Source organism: Garra rufa, chromosome 7 (assembly GCF_049309525.1).
Source record: "Garra rufa chromosome 7, GarRuf1.0, whole genome shotgun sequence".
NCBI lineage: Eukaryota > Metazoa > Chordata > Actinopteri > Cypriniformes > Cyprinidae > Garra > Garra rufa.
Genome location: NC_133367.1, coordinates 4,815,852 through 4,843,263, shown reverse-complemented (window position 1 = coordinate 4,843,263; position 27,412 = coordinate 4,815,852). Strand labels below are relative to the sequence as shown.

General features: G+C 32.1%; 1 protein-coding gene across 1 annotated transcript; it reads right to left on the bottom strand.

The window, feature by feature from the left end:
- lmnb2 (lamin B2) lies at positions 1 to 23,949 on the bottom strand. The gene is made up of 12 exons (XM_073844098.1): positions 23,513 to 23,949; positions 17,989 to 18,125; positions 12,645 to 12,801; positions 12,442 to 12,567; positions 9,379 to 9,549; positions 9,175 to 9,300; positions 8,661 to 8,881; positions 4,718 to 4,955; positions 2,524 to 2,631; positions 2,326 to 2,445; positions 2,137 to 2,235; positions 1 to 2,052 (listed from the first exon to the last, which is right to left on the bottom strand). The coding sequence occupies exons 1-12, from the start codon at positions 23,726 to 23,728 to the stop codon at positions 2,011 to 2,013; spliced, it is 1,761 nt and encodes a 586-aa protein (XP_073700199.1). The 5' UTR covers positions 23,729 to 23,949; the 3' UTR covers positions 1 to 2,010.
- Between the last annotated feature and the right edge of the window lie 3,463 nt (positions 23,950 to 27,412).

Below are 27,412 nucleotides of genomic sequence, written 5' to 3'. Positions count from 1 at the left end.
TAATATGTAAAACATTTATTGGTTATTGCATACAAAAAAAAGACAAATCAAAGTAATAGATCACAATTAATGAGACACTTTTGGCATGCGCCCTCCTCCTGTAGGCCTTCAAATATCTTCGTACAATTTTACCCCCGTAACAAATTGGATTCATAGTTTACAATTTAAGGCTCAATGTTTACAGCCTTGAACTCACATTTAGTCGCTTTTGATAAGTTCAAAGAGCAATTTTTACTTTACAGTAGATTATTGACAATTTCGTGTTTAAATACACCAAAGCACATTTGTATCAGTTACATAAGTCACAGCCCTGTCTAATAAAACCTGAAAGAACAAGGAAATGACTTTCCTTTTTGAAAACAGTGTTTGCAACTAAAAGAGGCTAAATTTAAAATTCACAGATGTGGAGTGTTTGGCAAAGAAAACAGTTTCCGTTCACGTACGTGAAGTAAAAATCTAAACAAAGCGATAGATTTTATTAGCTCAGAGGCCAAGTTACAAATGTACGCAAATACAAGTTTACTTGAGCTTAATTTCACTTAAATTTGACACAAATCTGTGTGCCCCAATTGACCCCAGCAATTAGTTCTCAAAAGAACCCTAAAAAGTAAACATGTAGATAATGATAACCCCATTTAATAAAAAAAACAACAACAACGAAATAGTTGCGCACTGCATTACCTCAAAAGAAAGATATCATAAAAATGTTTCCCAGGTCAATTTTCTTGTACACATCGTACTGAATATATTCACAAATTTATAAGACGCTTATTGTAAATTTAAAATGCATTTAAAGATGCACTAGGGTTTTAAAAATCCTGAGGAAAAACCTATCAAAAATATACGATTGTAGCTAAAAAACAGACTGCGCGATAGCGGAGTCTGTCTGAAAAGTTGAAGCGTCAACCCTAGAGCTCACAGTAACACTCAGATCAGTTTCTTATAAAAATATCTGCCGCATGCATAATTGTCTGAGAAACATTTGAAATGAAAAAGTAAGAGTTTAAAACTTAAATGCAACAGAGTCGACAGGGTGGATGAACGCAGATTACATACTAAAATATGGGTTTGCGTTTATTCGGAGTGTCTCGAGTCACCAAATCGAGCAAAGCAAGGAAATAATTGATTTCATTCGTCCATTTCTTTGGTTAATCTGCACGTTTTTTTAATTTCGGTCAGTGCAGATTTCAGTAACCATTCATAACATGGTGAATTCATTCAAATGTAACATTCCGCACTACATTCAAACCGAATTTGGAATATTCAAACAAACTGAAAATGTTTAGAATATTTAAATGAACTCTAACGTTTTTTAATACTTGGTTGAGTAGCTTCTTAAAGTCTGTTCACATTGTACTCATCAGAAAGTACCGTTCTGGATACCATTTGTGCGAGTTAACTAGTTCTTTTGCACAAACTTCCTTTGACTATTTAGTTTGTCTAAAAAAAAAAAGTCTCAATCACTGATTCAAACATACATAACACTATGTAAAACTTGAATCAAAACGCATGTGGAAGTCATCGAAACAATCTGGTTTCATTTCCACCCTGTTTGTCTGGTTGGCGAAGCACAAAAACATAAGGTACGCTAAGCGACAGCTGTCAGTTACGGGCTATAGTGCACTACAGAACAATAATAATTCCCCCCCCCCATTCATAACCCGGCGATGACGAGAACGCACATGATTCACTGACATGAATATGCAGATTCGTTAGTCACCGGCTCGCACAAATACTCTCTAATTTCAGGTCATTTGACTCATTCTCGGATGGCATTCACCATGGGATGTTGCCGCCGTCTGGAAAGACTATTCATTAATGAGCGGCAGCTGAAAAAACTAAAATAGCGCCGCGGCTCAAGATTAACTGGCTTTACAAATGAGGTCCGTACAAATAAAGGATTGAGGGAGGTGGCGGTTTGAACTCATGATTCGAAGAATACAAAAGTAGTGGCTCTACAAAAAAAAGACTGAATTGTGGGAAGGAAAATACTAAAGGCGTGCGGCTCCATCACATGACGGCACATTCTCTGGATTGGGTCTTTGGGTCACCCTAAAAACGAGAGCAAATTTGGTCAAGGTTACAATTCGGCATCTCAAGACCGTTGTTGCACTGCATTGCAAGTTCTTTACAAACCTGCTGATGGAAGAGATCTTCATCTCCAAAGTCTCCGTCCTCATCATCGCCGTTCTCAATTTCTACCACAACTTTCTTGACGGTTCGCTTTGCCACCTCCTGGAAACCAAAGTTCATGTTTCATAATTGGATTCGCAAACAAGTAAAACACATTTCTGGCTTTTCCTTTTTCTTTTTCATTTTTCATACCTCTCCGCTTGAATTGACCAAGAAGGTGAGGATGTTCTCTCCGGTGCCCCAAGAGCTCTGGCTCTTCCACAGCAGGTCTGAAGGAGGACTGTGGGACACGCCGGCATCAGCGCTCCACACCTTTCACAGAATCAACAGTTTAACATCTAGTCCACGTCTTGAGATGGAATCAAATGAAATAGGCTCCTGTTTGCTTACCGTTACAGTCTGGCCGGCCTTCAGGACAAACTTGGGACTGAATTTATAGGCGATTTCCTCTTCATCAGCAATTTGTCTCTTTAGTCGCCAGCTGCCCAGGGATTGATCCTAAATTTGGAGGGAAAAAAAAAATTATGATTTAGTTTTTTCGTTCGTTATTTTGAAATGGTAAAAATATTAGCTTAGAAACATCACCATACTTCCCCAGTTGATTGAAGTTTGATTGAGTTAAATATTTAAACATGGCATTGCAGGGCTCGAAATTGCCACCGTTTTGGTCGCATATGCTCCCAAAATTAGGCTACATAATATATCTAAGCTGTTATTAGTATGTGAGCTATAATAAGTTGCTATAGTTGTCTATAGCTCTGTATCATGCTTGAAAAATTCGGTCTCCATTTACACTTTGAATATTAAAAGAGTAGCCTACTTTGGTAACGGCTGCATTTATTGTCTACACGACTAAGAACGAACTGTGTCGGTTATTTTTTGTTATTTATACTATTGATTCTTTAAAAATGCAGTGGTTGCCTCTAATTTAAATGGCTGTACCTATAATAGAGAAAATAAACATCTTGTTTGTGTACTCATATTTTCATTTATTCTTGTCCCTTGCTTAAGGCATAAAATAAATATATATAAAAAAGGCTTTCAGAATCATGTTAACAATGCTTGTAAAACATCTGCAATCAGAATCGGCCATGAAGAACCAAGATTGGCGCATTACTAAAATTAAATTGGCTGCTCCTAAACATTTTTTGGTGCTCCTAACTTTTTGAAGTTGGGAGCACCAGTGCTACCAAGTAAAAAAGTTCATTTCGAGCCCTGCATTGCCTAATTAAAATGTAACAATTTGCATGCATTCCCAGAACAGAATTGAACAAAGCAAAGTTTTAAAGAAACTAAAGTTCAATGAAGAAAAGTTCAAATTTAGTTCAACTTTGTTGATCTATCAGAGCTAAGAAGTATTTAGAAGGAATTTTCTCTTTTCATCACTTCATAAATCAGAAAACACTGTCAAAAGCCAAGGAAAAAAAAAACAGTTTTACTAAGTTTTAAGGAATAAATTATATAAAATCAAGTGAATGATATATGAACAAATCCTTCTATAAAAAGCTTCAGAATATAGAAGTATTGTTTATTCAAGTGCTAATAAAAGGAGGAGAAAAAAATTAACAATAATTTATAGTAACTGAAAAATTTTAATCTGATATCCAAAATAGGATGCAATCTGAATATCAGGCATATTAGAAACACACTCCATTGTGTCTGATACCCTAGATGCTTTCTCAATGGGTGGCACTTTCGGCCAAAAGCATGTTGGAAAGCATTTCAATTTAATTAAAAGCTAAAAAAAATGCTACTGACAACATTCTTAATATAGATAGAAATAAAACTGGTTTTGGTTTATGCAAGTGCTACTGAAGTGGAGATACAAATTCATTTTGGAAAAAAAGGGCATTAAATATATGTATTGTAATTGAACTCTACAGACAGAATCAGATAAAGTGAAATAATAAAATTGAATGATGTATGAATAAACCCTTCTGTAAAAACCTTCAGAATACAGAATATAAGTGCTCCTGAAGTGAAAAAAAAAAACTAAATTAAAGATATGTATTGGAATTGAAATCTAGAGACACAATTACATTAAGCGGAATAATTAAATTAAACAAGTAATATAAACAAACCCTTTGGTAAAAGCCTTCAGAATATAGATAGACATAAAACTGTAAGTTTTGGTGTATGTAAGTGCTGCTGAAGTGGAGAAAACAAACTAATTTTAAGAAAACGGGCATTAAAAGATATGTATTGTCATTTAAATCTACTGACACAAAAGATATTAGTAAAAAAATACATGAATAAACCCTTCTGTAAAAACCTTTAGAATACAGTTATGGTTATGGTGTTTGTAAGTGCTGCTAAAGTGAAGAAAAAACTCATTAAGGATATGTATTGGAACTTAAATCTAGAGATGCAATTAGATTAAGTGGAATAATTAAATTAAACAAATGATATAAACAAACCCTTCTGTAAAAGCCTTCAGAATATAGTTAGCTATAAAACTGTAAGTTTTGGTGCATGTAAGTGCTGCTGAAGTGAAGAAAACTCATTAAAGATATGTATTAAAATTGAAACCTAGAGATGCGATTAGATTAGAACTTGTGTAATATGACCCTTTTTTTGACTGTACCTTCTCAGAGTTGTTCCTGAGGGTCACCGATTTCCCCTCCAGGTCGATTTCCTCGATACTGACGCTTCCCGTCGCTTCGGCCTCCTGACTGATCTGGACTTTAGGAGCAACGGTGGATGCTTCCTCCAGCTCCACACGCTTTCTCTTGGCACGGGAGCTACGTGAAGACGTAGAAGTGCTGCTCGCTGTGGTGCGGGACACCGTGACCCGTGAGGACGGGCTGGGAGACAACTTCAGCCTAGAGGAAACGGGACGCAAATGCGTTAAAACAAACAGGAAATCGCATATATGATAGAATTAATGTGCAACCGCACCTCTAAAACAAATGTTCATGCAACTACGCTGTCGTCTTACCTTTCCTTCCTATCATCTGTGCTCCAAATATCTCAACTGCAGACTATCTTCAAGATGGGCTAAGCTGCCTGTTGGTCTTCAAGTCTTGGTGCTAAATGAGCTCTCTGACCTCTCGTTTTTCGACAACGCCGTTATCGGTTTGCTCGCGCACGAGTGAAACACACAATTATCATTCCAGCGTGACATTTTACAACCTACCTTGCTTCTTCCGGCACGTCGAGTATGTCAAGTATGCGGCGCAATAATGTGAAGTGTGTGACGGGCGTTTCTGAACAAGTTGCGGACCGCAGGTGTCCGTGAAGATGAATGACAATAATAATCAGCTGCCAGAACTCCATCAGCAGATGCAAAGCACCGGAAAAACAGCTAGTTTGTGTGCATCGTTGACTTTAACGCTCGAATGTGACTCAAAACAAAGTAAGCTTTCTACCTTGATGGCGTTTTTTGTCTACCACTCATTTTCAAACATGTTTTAAAACAAAATACAGCATTCTTCGGGTTTTCAAGCAAGGCATTTTGGACATCAGGAACATTAGAAATGCGCTCCAGTGTATCTGATGCCCAAGATGCTTTCTCAGCAGGCACCACTTTTGAATGCGTTTCAAAGCTTAGTGAGCCACTTAGCAATTTCAGACAATTTAAAAGCTAAAAATGCTGTTCAGGATGGCAGCCGACTCGGCCTCCATTCCTGTAATATTTGCAAGAGTATAGGTTATAGAACTCCATGCTCCAAAGTTCCAATATACATCAAATGATCCGGAATCCGCGCTCCGAAGTATTGATCTAAATCAAATTATCTGGAATCCGCGCTCCGAAGTTCTGATATACATCAAATGATCCGGAATCCGCGCTCCGAAATATTGATCTAAATCAATTGAATCAGAATCCGCACTCCGAAGTTCGGATGTAAATCAAATGATCCGGAATCCGCGCTCCGAAGTATCGATCTAAATCAAATGATCCGGAATCCGCGCTCCGAAGTTCGCATGTAAATCAAATGATCCGGAATCCGCGCTCCGAAGTTCGGATGTAAATCAAATGATCCGGAATCCGCGCTCCGAAGTATCGATCTAAATCAAATGATCCGGAATCCGCGCTCCGAAGTTCGCATGTAAATCAAATGATCCGGAATCCGCGCTCCGAAGTTCGGATGTAAATCAAATGATCCGGAATCCACGCTCCGAAGTTCGCATGTAAATCAAATGATCCGGAATCCGCGCTCCGAAGTTCGGACATAAATCAAATGATCCGGAATCCGCGCTCCGAAGTTCGGACATAAATCAAATGATCCGGAATCCGCGCTCCGAAATATTGATCTAAATCAATTGAATCAGAATCCGCACTCCGAAGTTCGGATGTAAATCAAATGATCCGGAATCCGCGCTCCGAAGTATCGATCTAAATCAAATGATCCGGAATCCGCGCTCTGAAGTTCGCATGTAAATCAAATGATCCGGAATCCGCGCTCCGAAGTTCGGATGTAAATCAAATGATCCGGAATCCGCGCTCCGAAGTTCGCATGTAAATCAAATGATCCGGAATCCGCGCTCCGAAGTTCGGACATAAATCAAATGATCCGGAATCCGCGCTCCGAAGTTCGGACATAAATCAAATGATCCGGAATCCGCGCTCCGAAATATTGATCTAAATCAATTGAATCAGAATCCGCACTCCGAAGTTCGGATGTAAATCAAATGATCCGGAATCCGCGCTCCGAAGTATCGATCTAAATCAAATGATCCGGAATCCGCGCTCCGAAGTTCGCATGTAAATCAAATGATCCGGGATCCGCGCTCCGAAGTTCGGACATAAATCAAATGATCCGGAATCCGCGCTCCGAAATATTGATCTAAATCAATTGAATCAGAATCCGCACTCCGAAGTTCGGATGTAAATCAAATGATCCGGAATCCGCGCTCCGAAGTATCGATCTAAATCAAATGATCCGGAATCCGCGCTCCGAAGTTCGCATGTAAATCAAATGATCCGGAATCCGCGCTCCGAAGTTCGGATGTAAATCAAATGATCCGGAATCCGCGCTCCGAAGTTCGCATGTAAATCAAATGATCCGGAATCTGCGCTCCGAAGTTCGGACATAAATCAAATGATCCGGAATCCGCGCTCCGAAATATTGATCTAAATCAATTGAATCAGAATCCGCACTCCGAAGTTCGGATGTAAATCAAATGATCCGGAATCCGCGCTCCGAAGTATCGATCTAAATCAAATGATCCGGAATCCGCGCTCCGAAGTTCGCATGTAAATCAAATGATCCGGAATCCGCGCTCCGAAGTTCGGACATAAATCAAATGATCCGGAATCCGCGCTCCGAAATACTGATCTAAATCAATTGAATCAGAATCCGCACTCCGAAGTTCGGATGTAAATCAAATGATCCGGAATCCGCGCTCCGAAGTATCGATCTAAATCAAATGATCCGGAATCCGCGCTCCGAAGTTCGCATGTAAATCAAATGATCCGGAATCCGCGCTCCGAAGTTCGGATGTAAATCAAATGATCCGGAATCCGCGCTCCGAAGTTCGCATGTAAATCAAATGATCCGGAATCCGCGCTCCGAAGTTCGGACATAAATCAAATGATCCGGAATCCGCGCTCCGAAGTTCGCATGTAAATCAAATGATCCGGAATCCGCGCTCCGAAGTATCGATCTAAATCAAATGATCCGGAATCCGCGCTCCGAAGTTCGGACATAAATCAAATGATCCGGAATCCACGCTCCGAAGTTCGCATGTAAATCAAATGATCCGGAATCCGCGCTCCGAAGTTCGGACATAAATCAAATGATCCGGAATCCGCGCTCCAAAGTTCGGACATAAATCAAATGATCCGGAATCCGCGCTCCGAAGTTTCGATATACATCAAATGATCCGGAATCCACGCTCCGAAGTTCTGATCTAAAACACATTATCAGGAATCCACACTCTGAAGTTCCGATATACATCAAATGATCCGGAATCCGCGCTCCGAAGTTTCGATATACATCAAATGATCCGGAATCCACGCTCCGAAATTTCGATCTAAATCAAATGATTCAGTATCCACGCTCCGAAATTGCGATATACATCAAATGACTTGGAATCTGCACTACGAAGTTCCGACCTACATCAAATAATTCAGAATCCGGGCTCCGAAGTTCCGATCTAAATGAAATGATTCAGAATTCAAAGTGAGCTTCCTACCTTTATGCCGTTTTTGCTGCTGGCTTCACTGAAGTACTTTAAAACTTAGTAACCTTGTCTACCACTCATGTTCAAACGTGTTTTAAAACAAAATACAGCATCCTTAGGTTTTCAAATGAGGTATTTTGGACATCAGAAACATTAGAAACGCACTCTAGTGTCTCTGACGCCCGAGATGCTTTCTCAATGGCGTTACTTTTGAATGTGTTGTTTCAAAGCCTAGTGAGCCACTTAGACAGCGATCTCAGACTACTTAAAAGCTAAAAGGACAAAAATGCTGTTTGGGATGGCAGCTCACTTGGCCTCCATTCCTGTAATTTTTGCACGATTATAGGTTTGAGCATTTCAAGTCTGGGTTTTGCAGACTCAAACACTCAGCAGGCGCTTACCTGTCCTCCTCGCCCTCCAGCAGCTTCCTGTAGGCGTTGATCTCCATGTCCAGGGCCAGCTTGACGTCCAGCAGCTCCTGGTACTCGTTGAGCTGCTGCTGCATGCACTCCCTCAGCTCGGCCATCTCACGCTCCTTGGCGTCCAGCTGTCGGCGGTACTTGTCCCGGTCGCTGGACAGCATGTCCTCCAGCTCACGGATGCGCTCCTCGGCAGCAGACGCCTGCGGGGGGGACAAAAACAAGTCAGGGATGACAGGTGGCAATTCACTGGACCATTTCGGCTGCAGAGCATTACAACATAACTAGTGTTGCCCTCTAAAACTACAGAAGAACTCAGAGAACAGAAGTTTCAACTCAAAAGGCTTTAAACAGACTTTATGCAGATTTTGACATTCATTTTATTGCCCCCAAGTGTAGACTAATGTCTAAATATTCAGGAGCACATTTACTAGTATGCCAAGTACTATGATTGATGATGCTGTACTTTATTTAGGACATGGTAGTCGGTACGTACCTGTTTCTGCAGGGCGCTAAGCTGATAGCTCAGGCCCTCGATCCTGAGGTGGGCTTCCTGCAGTTCCTCACGGGCTGTGAGCACAGCCTTATCATTCAGGTCAGACGACACCTTAGCGTTATCCAGCTGCAGAGAGAAGATTTTAATTAGCAAACATACCACTTTTCCAAAAGCGGCTTCATTTGTAAACCAGCAGTTTCAGACCTTGGCATTGAAGGTCTGCTGCAGCTCCGTCTTGTAGATCTGCACTTGCTCCTCATGCTGTCTGCGCAGATCCTGCAGTGCCTGTGCAAGCTTGAACTCATAGTCTTGCTGGATGCCTGAATCCACCTCCACCATGCGTCTCTCTTTACGCCGGCGCGTCTCGCGCACCTCCTGCATGACACAATCATGTTAACTTTAGAAGTTCCAATCTAAATCAAATTATTCTGAATCCACGCTCCATATTTCCGAATCCGTGTCCTGAAGTTTCGATATACACTAAATGATTCCGAATCCACACTCCGGAGTTCCGATCTACACCAAATTATTCGGAATCCGCGCTCCAAAGTTCCAATCTACATCAAATGATTCGGAATCCGCGTCCCAAGATCCGATCTAAATCAAAAGATTCGTAATCCACGCTCCGAAGTTTCGATCCAAATTAAAAGATTCGGAATCCATGCTCTGAAGATCTGATCTAAATCAAATGATTCACAATTCACGTTCCAAAGTTCCAATCTACATCAAATGATTCGAAATCCGCGCTCCGAAGTTCCAATCTAAATCAAATGATTCGGAATCCGAGTCCCAAGTTCCAATCTAAATCAAATGATTCGGAATCCGAGTCCCAAGTTCCGATCTAAATCAAAAGATTCGGAATCCACTAGGGGTGGGACGATACAGGTAACTCACGATTCAATTCTGTGGCGATATGTGGCCCACGATATCGATAATATTCACGATATCTACGATATTCAATATATTGGAAGAAATTTCATCAACGATATATGTGACTGAAAAAGAAAAAAATACCCATAATAAGGAAATCTTATGCATTTATTAATGCCAACATTTCCAACACTGTGCAAAGAAATATGCATTTGCATAATAACTCACTGCCTCCTGGTCTTAAATGTAAACACCGTACAGCTAGACAGATAAAAGTGCCTGAACATTAAAAAAAACAACATGAACATTAACTAACATGTGTAAACCGTGATACTGAAACGTCAGTACTGTAAAGTGCTTTATGTTAACCTGGACAGTGGTCTCATCAATGCATATTCTTCTTGAGGAACACTAACGCCTGTTTCACACATACTCCGACTGTGTATGCAGTCCGTGTGCGTTGCGTATGCTGTGCAGAAGCAGCACGGACTCGTTTTGCTTTCACACAGGACACGTTTGCAGTCCGTTCCTGATCCGCGGCTGTTTACCACAAACACACCATTTATCCGTTATTTTGATTTCAAATACAAACGTGCTTTTTCAGCATTGTGATACTCTTTTTCACAGTACACTAATACAATTCTAGATATATTCACGTTTAAACTCAACATATAATAAACAACGTATTATTCAATGCACTTGCACAGCAACCGCGTGCAGTGTGAACGCTCTAATCCGTTAACATGGGTGCGGAAAAAAATACTCAACGCATAAGCACTGCAGACGGAGTATGTGTGAAACAGGCGTAACTGATCAGCATGCTCAACTAGCGGGTGCGTCTTTGATTTGTTTTTCGTTATCTTCCGCCATTCTTCTCACTTCTCTTCTTTTCTGCGCTTCTTCTCTGATGTTGTAAGATAACTTGTGTTCTTCACTGGCCGCTGCTTCCGCCACTTTACGCCTATTTACTCGAACAGCGCCCCCCGCAAACAGAATGGTAGATATTGGGTAGTGACAGTGACACTGACGACGGGTAAATTAATCATTTGTGTTGTAAAAAAATATCGATATTGGCCGTTAGTGTATCGATTATTTATTGCGACAGAGAGCACAACAATATATTGCAATATCGATTTTTTTCCCCACCCCTAGAATCCACGTTCCAAAGTTCTGATCTAAATCAAATAATTCAGAATCCGCGTTCCGAACTACACCAAATGATTCGGAATCCACGCTCGGAAGTTCTGATCTAAATCAAATTATTCACGATCCACGCTCCGAAGTTCCAATCTAAATCAAATGATTCGGAATCCGAGTCCCAAGTTCCGATCTAAATCAAAAGATTCGGAATCCACGCTCCGAAGTTCCGATCCAAATTAAAAGATTAGGAATCCACGTTCCAAAGTTCTGATCTAAATCAAATAATTCAGAATCCGCGTTCTGAAGTTCCGATCCAAATTAAAAGATTAGGAATCCACGTTCCAAAGTTCTGATCTAAATCAAATGATTCGGAATCCGAGTCCCAAGTTCCGATCTAAATCAAAAGATTCGGAATCCACGCTCCGAAGTTCCGATCCAAATTAAAAGATTAGGAATCCACGTTCCAAAGTTCTGATCTAAATCAAATAATTCAGAATCCGCGTTCCGAAGTTCCGATCTACACCAAATGATTCAGAATCCACGCTCCGAAGTTCCAATCTACATCAAAAGATTCGGAATCCACGCTCTGAAGTTCTGATCCGAATCAAATGATTCACAACCCACGTTCCGAAGTTCCGATCTACATCAAATAATTTGGAATCCGCGCTCCGTAGTTCCTATCTACATCAAATGATTCGGAATGCATGCTTCAAATTTCCGATCTAAATCAAATTGCGATGTAATGGTTTAAATGATTCAGTTGCAAAAAGCTCAGTTTCACCCATCACTATATTGTTATATATTGAATAATTTTAAAACCGTAACAAGCGACGTCAAAACTGGAAAATGAATGACTTCTAATTTAATCTGGTTTTTTGTTAGTGAACCACTTGAAAGGATCAAGTCACGTGTTTGAATTAACTGGAGCGGTTCCAGCATCCATGACTCAATTGATTTGGTTTATCTGTTCTTCTTTTCAAATCTTCAGCCATGCTTAGTTTGATTGTTTTCTGACATTAACTGAAAAGGGTATAATGTTTTTGTCTTTTAATAATAGTCAGTGATTGTCTTTCAATAATTCAAGCACTTTTCAAGTACATCTTCAGGCATATTGCTTTTTCAAAGGTTTTCCAGGCCTTAAATTTTAAAATAGTCAAATTCAATTACTTCAAGCACCTTGTACAAACCCTGTAACTTTTATTTTGACATCACATAGGACTTTTATTTTGACAACAAGCAATTGTGAGCATCACTGACCTCCTCAAACATACTCTTCCTGAACTCCAGCTCCTCCGCCAGACTCTGGCAGCGGTTCTCCAGGTCCACTCTCATTAGCGTCTCTGCCTCCAGCTGTTTCTTGGCTACACCATGAGCATCTTCAGCCTGGAACAGAGGGCGAACACCTCCGTTAGACGTGATTCTAAAGCGAAGGAAGCTGAAATGTGTATCGAGGGACTTACTTTGGCAAGCTGAGCTCTCAGGTCGGCGAGTTCTGCGGATAGAGACTTGTTCTCGCTGTGCGCCGTGTTGAGAGCCGCCTCGTTCTTGTTGAACTGCGCTTCCAGCTCCTTGATTCGGGCCTGAGCCAAAGCCAGGTCTCCATCCTTCTTCTTATAGCTGGAAAACACATTCAGATGGTCAGTGTTTGGATTAATAAAGAGTCAAAACCAATGTTTTTGTAATGAATATTTAATAGTCATCTAATAGACTTCTTGTTGCTTTTATATGAAAAATATTTGATACAGATGTTTAATGGCAAAGTGCAAAAAAATTGTTTTTATTGAAGCCAAAGGTCAATAAAAGATGTGCTGTACTTTTTAATTACTATATTCTTATAAGAGAAATATTCTGTTTAACACCAACAATTAAAAGTGTTAACTTTCAAAGCTTTAACTATACTCAGATATTCAATATAACATTTAGGAAAACTTAAATTATATACACAAGTTAGAATAAAATAAAACATCAACATTTAACATGAAAATAAGCAATAAAGTTATACAACTAATGATATTTTTTTTTTTAAAAATGAAATAAAATAAAAACAAACATTACAAGAAATAAATGTCACAAAAATAAATACAAAAATGTAAAAAAAATTAAAATAAAAAAATAAAGGCTATAAAATGTAAATTATACATTAAAATGAAGAATAAATTATACAAATATCATGTACAACAAAAATAAAAAAAATTTATACTACTAATGATATTTAAAAAAAAAATGAAATAAAATAAATAAAAACAAACATTACAAGAAATAAATGTCACAAAAATAAATACAAAAATGTAAAAAAAATTAAAATAAAAAAATAAAGGCTATAAAATGTAAATTATACATTAAAATGAAGAATAAATTATACAAATATCATGTACAACAAAAATAAAAAAAATTTATCTCGATGATAATATAAAATCTAAACAATACACCCACATAAAAATATTGTACAACATTGTTACTATTTCCTTTATATTGTAATAAATAAGAATAAAAATATACATTTTAGGAACGGCTGCCAGCGGATTAAACATTAATCATGGTTTTGTAATTTAATCTATTAGACTTTTTGTAGTTTATATAAAAAGTGTGATAAATGTTTTACTAAAGCCAAAGCTCAAAAAAAAAGTTAGATGCCAAAAGATCAATAAAAGATGTTCTGTATTTCCTGCAGCTTTAACTGTACTTAGATATTCAACAAACAATAGTTATAAAAACGTAAATTATAAAAAAATAAGCAAAATAAGTTTAAAACAAAAACACAATAAATGAGGAAGAATATATTATGCAAATTGTTACAAAATATTTATATATATATTTATATATATATATATATATATATATATATATATATATATATAAAAAATTTAAAATTACAAAAACTAGTTATTAAAAATAACAAGAAATTAGTTACCATTAAAACAATATATAAAAATAAGATTATAAAACGCAAATTCTAATAAATTTCTTCTAAAAAAAATCTTATAAAATGAAGTAAATTATGCAAGAAAACAATTATATATATATTAAAATAAGATAACAGATGATAAATATAAAAAAACAAGTTTTTAAATACCGCGCCATTTGAACGCAGGTGATGGAGATTAATGAAAAATAAAAAAATTTTTACTAATTAATGAAATTAACTATAGACCACATATTTTTATTACTGAAATTATTACTGAAAATATCAAGTTATAAAAATAAACTTAAAGTTTATAAACTTATGTATAAACTAAGAAATACTTATTTTATTTACAAATTAGTACTAAAATAACATGAAAAACTAACTTACGAAACTAGACAAAAACTAGAAATACTTCAACTTTAACATTTCTCACTTGCATTTAAGTTGAAATACTAAAATACAACAAAAACGAATGAAATTTTAACTATAAACCACATAAAATATATACTGTGGCCTTTTAAGTTAATTTTGATAACTAAAACCATAAAAAAAACACTTGTTACTTGAAGTTAAAAAAAACATTAACTGAAATATTAAAAGTTAGAGTATTTCTTAGTTTTTAAAAAAAATTTAAGTTTTTAAAGTTAAAATAAGTTTTTTTTTTAATATAAAAAATAAGTACTAAAATAAAATGAAAAAAATTAAAACTTACAAAAATAAGAAATACTGCCATTTTATTTAACATTTCTCATTTGCATTCAAGTTGAAATACTAAAATACAACAAAAACGAATGAAATTTTAACTATAAACCACATAAAATATATACTGTGGTCCTTTAAGTTCATTTTGATAACTAAAACCATAAAAAAAACACTTGTTACTTGAAGTTAAAAAAACATTAACTGAAATATTAAAAGTAAGAGTATTTCTTAGTTTTTAAGTTTTTTTTAAGTTTTTAAAGTTAAAATAAGTTTTTTTTAATATAAAAAATAAGTACTAAAATAAAATGAAAAAAATTTAAAACTTACAAAAATAAGAAATACTGCCATTTTATTTAACATTTCTCATTTGCATTCAAGTTTAAATACTAAAATACAACTAAAACGAATTAAATTTTAACTATAAACCACATAAAATATATACTGTGGTCCTTTAAGTTCATTTTGAGAACTAAAACCATAAAAAAAACACTTGTTACTTGAAGTTAAAAATTAACTCAAATATTAAAAGTTAGAAAAAAAATCAGAGTATTTCTTAGTTTTAATTTTTTTACGTTTTTAAAGTTAAAATAAGTTTTTTTTATTAAAAATATTAGTAAAATAAAATGAAAAAAAATTAAAACTTACAAAAATAAGAAATACTGCCATTTTATTTAACATTTCTCATTTGCATTCAAGTTGAAATACTAAAATACAAATAAAATGAATGAAATTTTAACTATAAACCACATAAAATATATACTGTGGTCTTAAGTTAATTTTGAGAACTAAAACCATAAAAAAAACACTTGTTACTTGAAGTTAAAAAAACATTAACTGAAATATTAAAAGTTAGAGTATTTCTTAGTTTTTAAAATTTTTTACGTTTTTAAAGTTAAAATAATTTTTTTTTTTAATTTAAAAAATTTGTAAAATAAAATGAAAAAAAAATTTAAACTTACAAAAATAAGAAATACTGCAATTTTATTTAACATTTCTCATTTGCATTCAAGTTTAAATACTAAAATACAACTAAAACGAATGAAATTTTAACTATAAACCACATAAAATATATACTGTGGTCCTTTAAGTTCATTTTGATACCTAAAACCATAAAAAACACTTGTTACTTGAAGTTAAAAAAACATTAACTGAAATATTAAAAGTTAGAGTATTTCTTAGTTTTTAAATTTTTTTTAAGTTTTTAAAGTTAAAATAAGTTTTTTTTTAATATATAAAAATAAGTACTAAAATAAAATGAAAAAAATTTAAAACTTACAAAAATAAGAAATACTGCCATTTTATTTAACATTTCTCATTTGCATTCAAGTTTAAATACTAAAATACAACTAAAACGAATTAAATTTTAACTATAAGCCACATAAAATATATACTGTGGTTTTTTAAGTTAATTTTGATAACTAAAACCATAAAAAAAACACTTGTTACTTGAAGTTAAAACATTAACTGAAATATTAAAAGTTAGAAAAAAAATCAGAGTATTTCTTAGTTTAATTTTTTTACGTTTTTAAAGTTAAAATAAGTTTTTTTATTTAAAATATAAGTAGTAAAATAAAATGAAAAAATTTAAAACTTACAAAAATAAGAAATACTGCCATTTTATTTAACATTTCTCATTTGCATTCAAGTTGAAATACTAAAATACAACTAAAACGAATGAAATTTTAACTATAAACCACATAAAATATATACTGTGGTCTTTTAAGTTAATTTTGATAACTAAAACCATAAAAAAAAACACTTGTTACTTGAAGTTAAAAAAAATTAACTCAAATATTAAAAGGTAGAAAAAAAATGAGTATTTCTTAGTTTTTTTAAGTTTTTAAAGTTAAAATAAGTTTTTTTATTTAAAATATTAGTAGTAAAATAAAATTAAAAAATTAAAAACTTACAAAAATAAGAAATACTGACATTTTATTTAACATTTCTCGTTTGCATTCAAGTTGAAATACTAAAATACAACTAAAACGAATGAAGACGGCATAATATATTAAACAAAATAAAAGACTTCAGTTAGAATAATATTCATGTGGGCTGGATCTCACGTGTTTTACGTTTTTAAAGTTAAAATAAGTTTTTTTTTATATATAAAAAATAAGTAGTAAAATAAAATGAAAAAAAAATTTTAAACTTACAAAAATAAGAAATACTGCCATTTTATTTAACATTCCTCATTTGCATTCAAGTTGAAATACTAAAATAAAACCAAAACGAATTTTAACTATAAACCACATAAAATATGTACTGTGGTCTTTTAAGTTAATTCACTTAAGCTAATAACTAAAACCATAAAAAAAACACTTGTTACTTGAAGTTAAAAAAAATTAACTGAAATATTAAAAAAATATTAAAAGAATATTAAAAATATTTTAAAAAAATCAGAGTATTTCTTAGTTTAATTTTTTTACGTTTTTAAAGTTAAAATAAGTTTTTATTTAAAATATAAGTAGTAAAATAAAATGAAAAAAAATTTAAAACTTACAAAAATAAGAAATACTGCCATTTTATTTAACATTTCTCATTTGCATTCAAGTTGAAATACTAAAATAAAACCAAAACGAATGAAGACGGCATAATATATTAAACAAAATAAAAGACTTCAGTTAGAATAATATTCATGTGGGCTGGATCTCACGTGTTTCTACACGTCTATCAATGAACAAAATGTTTAATCCCTCTATAAATAGTTTCCTGTATTTGTTTCAGTTGCTACAACACAAGCGTTGCGTGACATGACATGACGTAATTCTGAATCTCAATCCTGTCAGAATGAAATATTAAAAAATCCCCCCAGCGCAGATGAAACCAGTGAAATCTGTGTGACAGATGCAGGTTGGTAGCACGATATGACACACTCTTGTGGTTAAAACAGTCGCCCACATTTGGGCACGTAGCAACAGACTTCCTGTTTAACACATCTCATTAGCAACGAGATCAACCAAACACGACGACTGCTGCAAATGCGGGCAAGTAGAAACCACGCAGAGTAGTTGATCTTCTGGTGGCATTATTCAAAGCAGCAGATGGAGGCGGATTTAAGTCAGGTTACTTAAGCCCAACTTAAAGACGACCACTGACTTAAAGCCTTATGGGTAATTAAACGGGGGGGGGTAATGGACTCAAGTGGTCTTTTTATATCACAAGACCCGTTAAGCAAGGTGTTTTTGTGCAATACTCACTTGCGAGTGACCTCCTCGAGCTCAGAGTTGGCTTTCCCCAGATCGATCTGAAGTCTGGCTCTTTCACGAGCCGTTTCGTCAAGAACACGCCTGGCGTCCGCGAGCTCGGCCTCGTAAAGAGACTTAATCCCAGACACCTGAACCAAAAACACCACATTAGTTACACTCTGTTGAGTTATTCATAACTAAAAACAATTAAACAACACTTGTTACTTGAAATATTAACTGAAATATGAAAAAAAAAAACTTATTTTATAAACTTTTACAAAAATATTGTACTATATTTTTTATTTAGTTTAAGTTGAGGAACTAAAAATAAACTAAAACGAATAAACAAATTCAATATACACATTTTTATACTTTAAATGAAAGTGAAAAACAAATAAAAAATATGGAAGCATTTCCGTGCCGAAATTCAAATAATAATAGTTTTTTTATAAGGTGTTTTTTTTTAAGTTTCTCATAATTCTGTGTTTATTTCTGAATTATTTTGTGAATAATTAATATAGACATTAATATGCACTCAAATAATAATACTTTGGAATTTCTCACAATTTGGACTTTTGAAGAAATAAACCTAATTGCAAAAAATATAAGAAAAAAAATCTGAGAAAAGTCAAAATTGCAAGGTGTAAACTCATAATTTAGACTTTTTTGTTTGCAATTCTAAGTTACCTCTTAAAGTACTAAAATTAACTAAAACTAACATTAATAAAAACAATATAAACATTTTTTAAATGACAAAAACTCACAACATATTACTAAAACTTTAAATGAAAGTGAAAAACAAACAAAAAATATATGGAAGCATTTCCGTGCCGAAATTAAAATACTTTAAGTTGTTTTTTTTTTTTTAGTTTCTCATAATTCGGTGTTTATTTCTGAATTACTTTGCATATAACTGTGACTTTTGGTCGCAATTCTAAGTTTTCAACTTTAAGTACAAAAATTAACTAAAACTAAAATGAATAAACATTAAGAAATACAATATAGACATAAAAGACAAAAACTCACAACACATTACTAAAACTTTAAGTGAAAGTGAAAACAAACAAAATATATGGGAGCATTTCCGTGACGAAATTCAAATAATAAAACTTTTTTGTAAAAAATAATAATAAAATAAAATAAAAAAAATTACAAAAACTACAAATTACTAGAATTTTAAATGAAAGTGAAATAAAAATAATTAATATAGACACATTAATATGCAATCAAATAATACTACTTTGGAATTTCTCACAATTTGGACTTTTGAAGAAATAAACCTAATTACAAAAAATATAAGATAAAAAATCTGAGAAAAGTCAAAATTGCAAGGTGTAAACTCATAATTTAGACTTTTTTGTTTGCAATTCTAAGTTACCTCTTAAAGCACTAAAATTTACTAAAACTAACATTAATAAAAACTATATAAACATTTTTTTTGAACGACAAAAACTCACAACATATTACTAAAACTTTAAATGAAAGTGAAAAACAAATTAAAAAAAATATATGGAAGCATTTCCGTGACGAAATTCAAATAATAATACTTTTTTTAATAAGGTGTTTTTTTTTAAGTTTCTCATAATTCTGTGTTTATTTCTGAATTATTTTGTATATAACTGTGACTTTTGGTCGCAATTCTAAGTTTACAACTTTAAGTACAAAAATTAAAACTAAAATGGATAAACATTAAGAAATACAATATAGACATAAAAGACAAAAACTCACAACACATTACTAAAACTTTAAATGAAAGTGAAAACAAACAACAAAATATATGGGAGCATTTCCGTGACGAAATTCAAATAACAAAACTTTTTTGTAATAAAAAAAAATTACAAAAACTACAAATTACTAGAATTTTAAATGAAAGTGAAATAAAAATAATTAATATAGACACATTAATATGCAATCAAATAATACTACTTTGGAATTTCTCACAATTTGGACTTTTGAAGAAATAAACCTACTTACAAAAAATATAAGATAAAAAATCTGAGAAAAGTCAAAATTGCAAGGTGTAAACTCATAATTTAGACTTTTTTGTTAGCAATTCTAAGCTACCTCTTAAAGTACTAAAATTAACTAAAACTAACATTAATAAATACAATATAAAAAAAAAATTTTAATGACAAAAACTCACAACATATTACTAAAACTTTAAATGAAAGTGAAAAACAAAAAAATATATGGAAGCATTTCCGTGCTGAAATTAAAATACTTTTTTTTTCAAGTTTTTTTTTTTTTTTTTTAAGTTTCTCATAATTCGGTGATTATTTCTGAATTACTTTGTATATAACTGTGACTTTTGGTCGCAATTCTAAGTTTTCAACTTTAAGTACAAAAATTAACTAAAACTAAAATGGATAAACATTAAGAAATACAATATAGACATAAGACGACAAACTCACAACACATTACTAAAACTTTAAGTGAAAGTGAAAACAAACAAAATATATGGGAGCATTTCCGTGACGAAATTCAAATAACAATAAAACTTTTTTGTAAAAAAAAAAAATAATAAAATTAAATAAAAATAAAATTACAAAAACTACAAATTACTAGAATTTTAAATGAAATTGAAATAAAAATAATTAATATAGACACATTAATATGCAATCAAATAATACTACTTTGGAATTTCTCACAATTTGGACTTTTGAAGAAATAAACCTAATTACAAAAAATATAAGATAAAAAATCTGAGAAAAGTCAAAATTGCAAGGTGTAAACTCATAATTTAGACTTTTTTGTTTGCAATTCTAAGTTACCTCTTAAAGCACTAAAATTAACTAAAACTAACTTTAATAAATATAATATAAACATTTTTTTTAAAAGACAAAAACTCACAACATATTACTAAAACTTTAAATGAAAGTGAAAACAAACAAAATATATATGGAAGCATTTCCGTGACGAAATACAAATAATAATAAAACTTAAAAAAAAAAAAAACTTAAGTTTCTCATAATTCTGTGGTTATTTCTCCAAAAATCCAAATTGTGAGAAATTCACACAAGATGTAAACAAATAATTTTGACTTTTGGTCGCAATTCTAAGTTTACAACTTGAAGTACTAAAATTAACTAAAACTAAACTGAATACCGGTAAACATGAAAAAAAAAAAAAAAAATATGGATATTTTAACAAATGATAAAAACTACATATTACTAGAATTTTAAATGAAAGTGAAAAAAAAAACAATAATACTTAGGAATTTCTCACAATTTGGACTTTTGAAAAAAATAAACTGAATTACAAAAAAGTCAAAATTGCAAGGTATAAACTCATAATTTAGACTTTTGTTTGCAATTCTAAGTTTACATCTTGAAGTATTAAAATTAAAACTAACATTAATAAATACAATATAGACAAAAAAAGACAAACTCGCAGCATATTACTAAAACTTTAAATAAAAGCGAAAACAAACAACAAAATTAAAAACTTATATTTGGAATGTTTTCAACTTTTCTGAGAAATAAACAGAATTACAAGATTTTTTTTTTAATCTGAGAACAAAAAAGAACAGCAAGACAAACTCATAATTCAGACTTAGTTAGCAATTCTGCGTTGACAACTTGCGACTGCTTTATTTCTGCAATGAAATAAAAAATAAGGTAATTGTATTTTTTTTCCTCTCACAATTCAGACTTTTTCAGAATTTCAAAGAACTGAGGTAAAGTTGCAAATACACTTTTGATGCCAAAAAAAAAAATCACTGATTCAAATCTATAATTTCACAAGTTGTTCTAAGATTTCAGGATCCTACAAGTCTCAAACAAAAACCTAAAACAACTACTAAAAGACATTTGTAAATAAACTGTTTAAGTCAAAAATACTGAACATGTGCACATCAAAATGTCTGTATATGAAAACAATTCCATTGCTTAAAATAAATTACTGAAAATATTCAAACCTAAAGAGTATAAACTTAGACAACATTTTTATAAAAATACGAAATACTCCTATTTAACATTTATTTTTCCATTCAAGTTGAAGTACTAAAATAAAAATAAAAACTCAAATTAAGAAAAAATAAAACATTGTACTATTTATTTAGTTTAAGCTGGAGTACTAAACTTAACCAAAACTGCTAAAACTCTAAACGAAAGTGAAAACAAATATCTTAAATAAAATAAAATAAAATAAAAAAAGTGTGAATTTCTAGTCTTTGAGAACAAAAAAAACAATTGCGAGAAATAAATAAATAAATAAATGTATATATCTGAGAGAAGAAGAAAAAAGTCAGAATTGCAAGGTATAAAGTTTTTGTTCACAATTCTAAGTTTACAACTTGGGACTGAAATAAAAAAAATACAAAAGGTATTTGCAACTTTTTTTCCTCAGAATTGTGAGATAAAAACTCAATTTTTTTTTTATTCTGTTGCAGAAATGCAGTCATATGGGTATTCGTTCTCGATTATTGAGATTTATACATCGTCTGAAAGCTGAATAAATACACTTTTTTCCATTGATGTATAGTTTGTTATGATAGGACAATATTTGGCCGAGATAATTATTATATTATATATATTCCTAAATATTGATAAAATCACCTTGAAAGTTGTCCAAATTAAGTTCTCAGCAATGCACATTACTAATCAAATTAAGTTGTGACACATTTACGGTAGAAATGTTACTAAATATCTTCATGAAGCATAAACATAAAAGTTATTTGAAAATGTCAGGATCCTAAAAGTCTCAAGTAAAAACCTAAAGCATCTACTACCACAGATCACTTGTAAATAAACTCGGTTTAAGTCGCAAATACCGTACATTTGCAGGTCACAATGCTTTTATATGACTATGCAAGACGTTAAACTGCATTCAAACTATTTCTTTTTGTATGTTTGATAACCATTCAAAAACAAAGGCAGCAGATGGTGGAGATCAGATTCAAATTTGAAAAGAGCATTTGGCCACTCCCAAACTTTAGGGAAAACGCCCAAACACACTCCAGGACAGCGCTTGAAGTCCAGGAATTGCGTTAAACCCACTCTAAACATGTACTTTGCGCGGTTTTAACGTGCTTTTACACCCATTTCGAGACATAAATGCATGCATAATGCATCAACTCACCCATGCATAAAAATAAAACGCACAAATTAGAAACACATGGCTATGAATTACTGGCCACTCCCTGTGTGCATGTTATAGATCGTGTCCTATACGTTTGCTTTCACATTTAAGTTACACTAAGTGCACTTATGCACTGATATGAGCGTGGATTTGCATATGCCACGGACGGTTTTCAATGCACAGGCTTGATTGTGTCAAAATGCATGACTTCCTAGCGCGATTTTTCAAATGTTGTGCAACACGCTCATCACGCTTTGAAAGTTTTATAGCATTAAACGTGCATTAAACGCGCTAAATAAACACTGAACACGTGCTATGTTAGGTAGAAGTCTGCATTAACGCTGAAATAACACAAAAAGGCGACACTTTAACGCTTTCTAGCAACTCTACGAGTAATATTGACATGATCAGGCAGATTTATTGATCATTAAAACAGCACAAAGGAACGGCTCCGTACCTCTCTAGTCGTGACTTCCTCCTTCTCGGAGACTTTGACGAGTAGCCGGTCGTTCTCGAGCTCGAGGGACCGAACGCGGTCGATGTAGACGGCTAGACGGTCGTTAAGCGCCTGCAGCTCCTTTTTTTCCTGCAGACGGGAGATCCGCGCTGGGCTCAGCGGCGTTTGGGCGGCCGACGCGCGGCTCGACTCGCGGCTCGGGGTTGCGGTCGCCATATCGCTTCACGCTACAGACCCACTTCAGCTTGGATTAAAAACTCCTCCGAGTTCCACTTCGGCCCGGTGTTCGCAGCGGCCTCCGAGTCGCACTTGGAGCGGTTTTCCGGTGGCGTTTGGAAGTTTTTGTTTGTGGAGTTTTTTGAATGAAACTGTGTGTTTGTAGTCCGGGTGCTGGTTGGCTGTCTTTGAAACGGAGGTGTGAAAAGAAAATGGCCGCCGCTAACGTAAAACCGCGCCAAAAATGAGTGCGAGTGCTCATGGGAAATGTAGTCCGACACTTAAAAAAAGCCTCAAACAACGAATTTTTAAATATTTTATTAGATATTAACTCATAAATCTGACTTTTTTTTGTTCGAAACTTTGTTCGAGTTGCTTTGTTTACTTTTTTTTGGAATAAAAAAATACAAAAGGTAAGTCTTGTGAGATAAATAAAGTTTTTTATTTTATTCCGTGATGGAAACTGGCTTTCATAAGAATAAAATCTAAAAGTATATCGATGATCGATAAAAAAGTTTAAACAACTACTATCAGACATTACTGTAAATAAACTCATTTATTGTCATTATCTTCATATTATATTATTATTGCTTATATTTTTGAAGAACCTCACTACCTTTTGTTTTTGTTTTGTTGTGTGTTTTCATATTTTGTTTTCTCCATATTTTTACATTTGGCTTATAATTCTAAAACAACAAGGTGGATTTATATTATATTATATTATATATGTTTTTCCTTTTTCTGTTGTGTTTTTTCATGTTTGGCTTTTGGGGTTTTCCATATTTTCACTTTTTAATCAGTCCAAGTGCTCATGGGAAATGTAGTCCGACACTTAAAAAAAGCCTCAAACAACGAATTTTAAAATATTTTATTAGATATTAATAATTCTGATTTTTTTTTTTTGTTCGAAACTTTGTTTGAGTTGCTTTGTTTACTTTTTTTTGGAATAAAAAAATATAAAAGGTAAGTCTTGTGAGATAAATAAAGTTGTTGTTTTTTATTCCGTGATGGAAACTGGCTTTTGTAAGAATGAAATCGAATTCGAAATATTAATAAAATCTAAAAGTATATCGATGATCGATAAAAAAAAAACTTTAAACAACTACTATCAGACATTACTGTAAATAAACTCAGTTATTGTCATTATCTTCATATTATATTATTATTGCTTATATTTTTGAAGAACCTCAATACCTTTTATTTTTGTTTTGTTGTGTGTTTTCATTTTTTGTTTTCTCCATATTTTTACATTTGGCTTATAATTCTAAAACAACAAGATGGATTTATATTATATTATATTATATTATATTATATTATACTATATATGTTTTTCCTTTTTCTGTTGTGTTTTTTCATGTTTGGCTTTTGGGGTTTTCCATATTGTCACTTTTTAATCAGTCCAAGTGCTCATGGGAAATGTAGTCCGACACTTAAAAAAAGCCTCAAACAACGAATTTTTAAAATATTTTATCAGATATTAACTCATAATTCTGATTTTTTTTTTTGTTCGAAACTTTAAGTTTACAACTTGAAGTTGCTTTGTTTACTTTTTTCTGCCATGGTATTAAAAAAATATAAAAGGTAACGTTAATGTCTTCTAGTTCTAAGATAAATAAAGTTTCTTTTATTCCGTGATGGATGGAAACTGGCTTTTGTAAGAATGAAACGTAATTCGAAATATGAACTAAATCTAATATTAACGTTATATCGATACTGCTAAAACAACACTGATTCAAATATATCATTTTATAAGTTATTTGATGATTTCAGGACCTTGTAAGTATTGAATTAAAATCATAAACAACTACTATTAGACATTACTGTAAATAAACTTATTTTTCATTATTATTATATTATTGTTATTGCTTATATTTTCAAAGAGCCTTAGCGCCTTTCACTTTTGTTTTGTTGTGTGCTTTCTTTCTTTTTTGTTTTCTGTGATTTTTACATTTGTGTGAGTTTATAGTTAATGAACAATAAAGTGGACTTTTTTATATTAATTATATTATATTGTATTATAGGTTTTTCATTTTTTCCATTGTATTTTTTCATTTGGTTTTTCAGGTCTTCCATATTTTCACTTTTTACATTTTGGTTGTGGCTCATATCATGTTTGTTTGTTTATTTATTTTAATTTTAAAACAAACTAAACAAAACTGCACAGCAAATAGATTTGGTAAGACACTGAAAGACGTTTTAAAAAATCGAAATAAATCGAATAAAAGTCATTTTATTATTATTTTATGGCAATAATGTTTGGAAATTTACAACAAAATAATATAAATATAACAAATATACTAATACAAATTAAAATGTAAAAAGTATACATTTCCAAACATAGGCTATATATGATAGATTCTTATTTATTTGTTTATTTGTTTTAACTATAAAACAAACTGCATAAAAACAGCAGAGGAAATAGACTTGTAAAGCACTAAAAGACATTTTAAAATCTAAATAAATTGAATAACAGTCTTTTTATTGTTATTTTACGGATTGCATCGCCAATAAAACATGGAAATATACAACTAAATAAAATAAATCGAACAAATACATAATACAAATTAAAATAAAAATTTAAAAAGTATACATTTCCAAATATGTGGCATATTCTTCTTTTTTTATTTTTTTTATTTTTTATTTTTTTTAATTGTACAAAAACAGCAAAGGAAATAGATTTTGTAAGGCACTGAAAGATATATAAATAAATCTAATAAAAGTCTTTTTTATTATTATTTTACAAATTGTATTGCCAATAATATTTGGAAATATACAACTAAATAATATAAATATAACAAATATATTAATTCAAAAGTATACATTTCCAAACATGTGACATATTCTTATTTATGTATTTATTTATTTATTTTAATTTTTAAACAAATTGCACAAAAACAGCAAAGAGAATAGTAAGTCTCTGAAAGATGTTTAAAAATCTAAATAAATCTAATAAAAATATTATTATTATTATTTTAATAAATTGTATTGCTAATAATATTTGGAAATGTACAACAAAATAATATAAATATAACAAATATGCTAATAAAAATTACAATGTTAAAAAGTATACATTTATTAAAATAAATAAATAAAAATATGTCACGGGTTTTAAAGTGCCTTACCGAATATATATCCTTTGTTGTTTGACTTATTTTTATTTATTTATTTTTATTTTAAAAAATGCACAAAAACAGCAAAGGAAATATATTCGGTAAGGCACTTTAAAACATGTGACATATTTTTATTTATTTATTTATTTTAATAAAAAAAACGCACAAAAACAGAATAGGGAAAGGATTCGGTAAGGCACTTTAAAAATGACTTTTAAAAATGTAAATAAATATAAAAGTTCTTTACTGTTATTTTATGAATCGTATTGCCCATAATATTTAGAAATATACCACCAAATAATACAAATCTAACAAATAAATAATACAAATTAAAATACAAATAAAGTTCCCAAACATATTTATTCTCTTTTATCTCGAGGAAGAATGTAGTACGAAAGTAAAACGTGATTTGATTGTCATATTGATCTTACGCAATCTAAATTATTTCTAAATAATACCTTTACTATTATCTCTCAACACATCAAACTACTTGTTATTTTATAAAAACAAATCTTAATAAAATCTAGGCGGCGCTACTTTTTTTTCCCGCGAACTCTTTCCCTTGCTGTCGCGT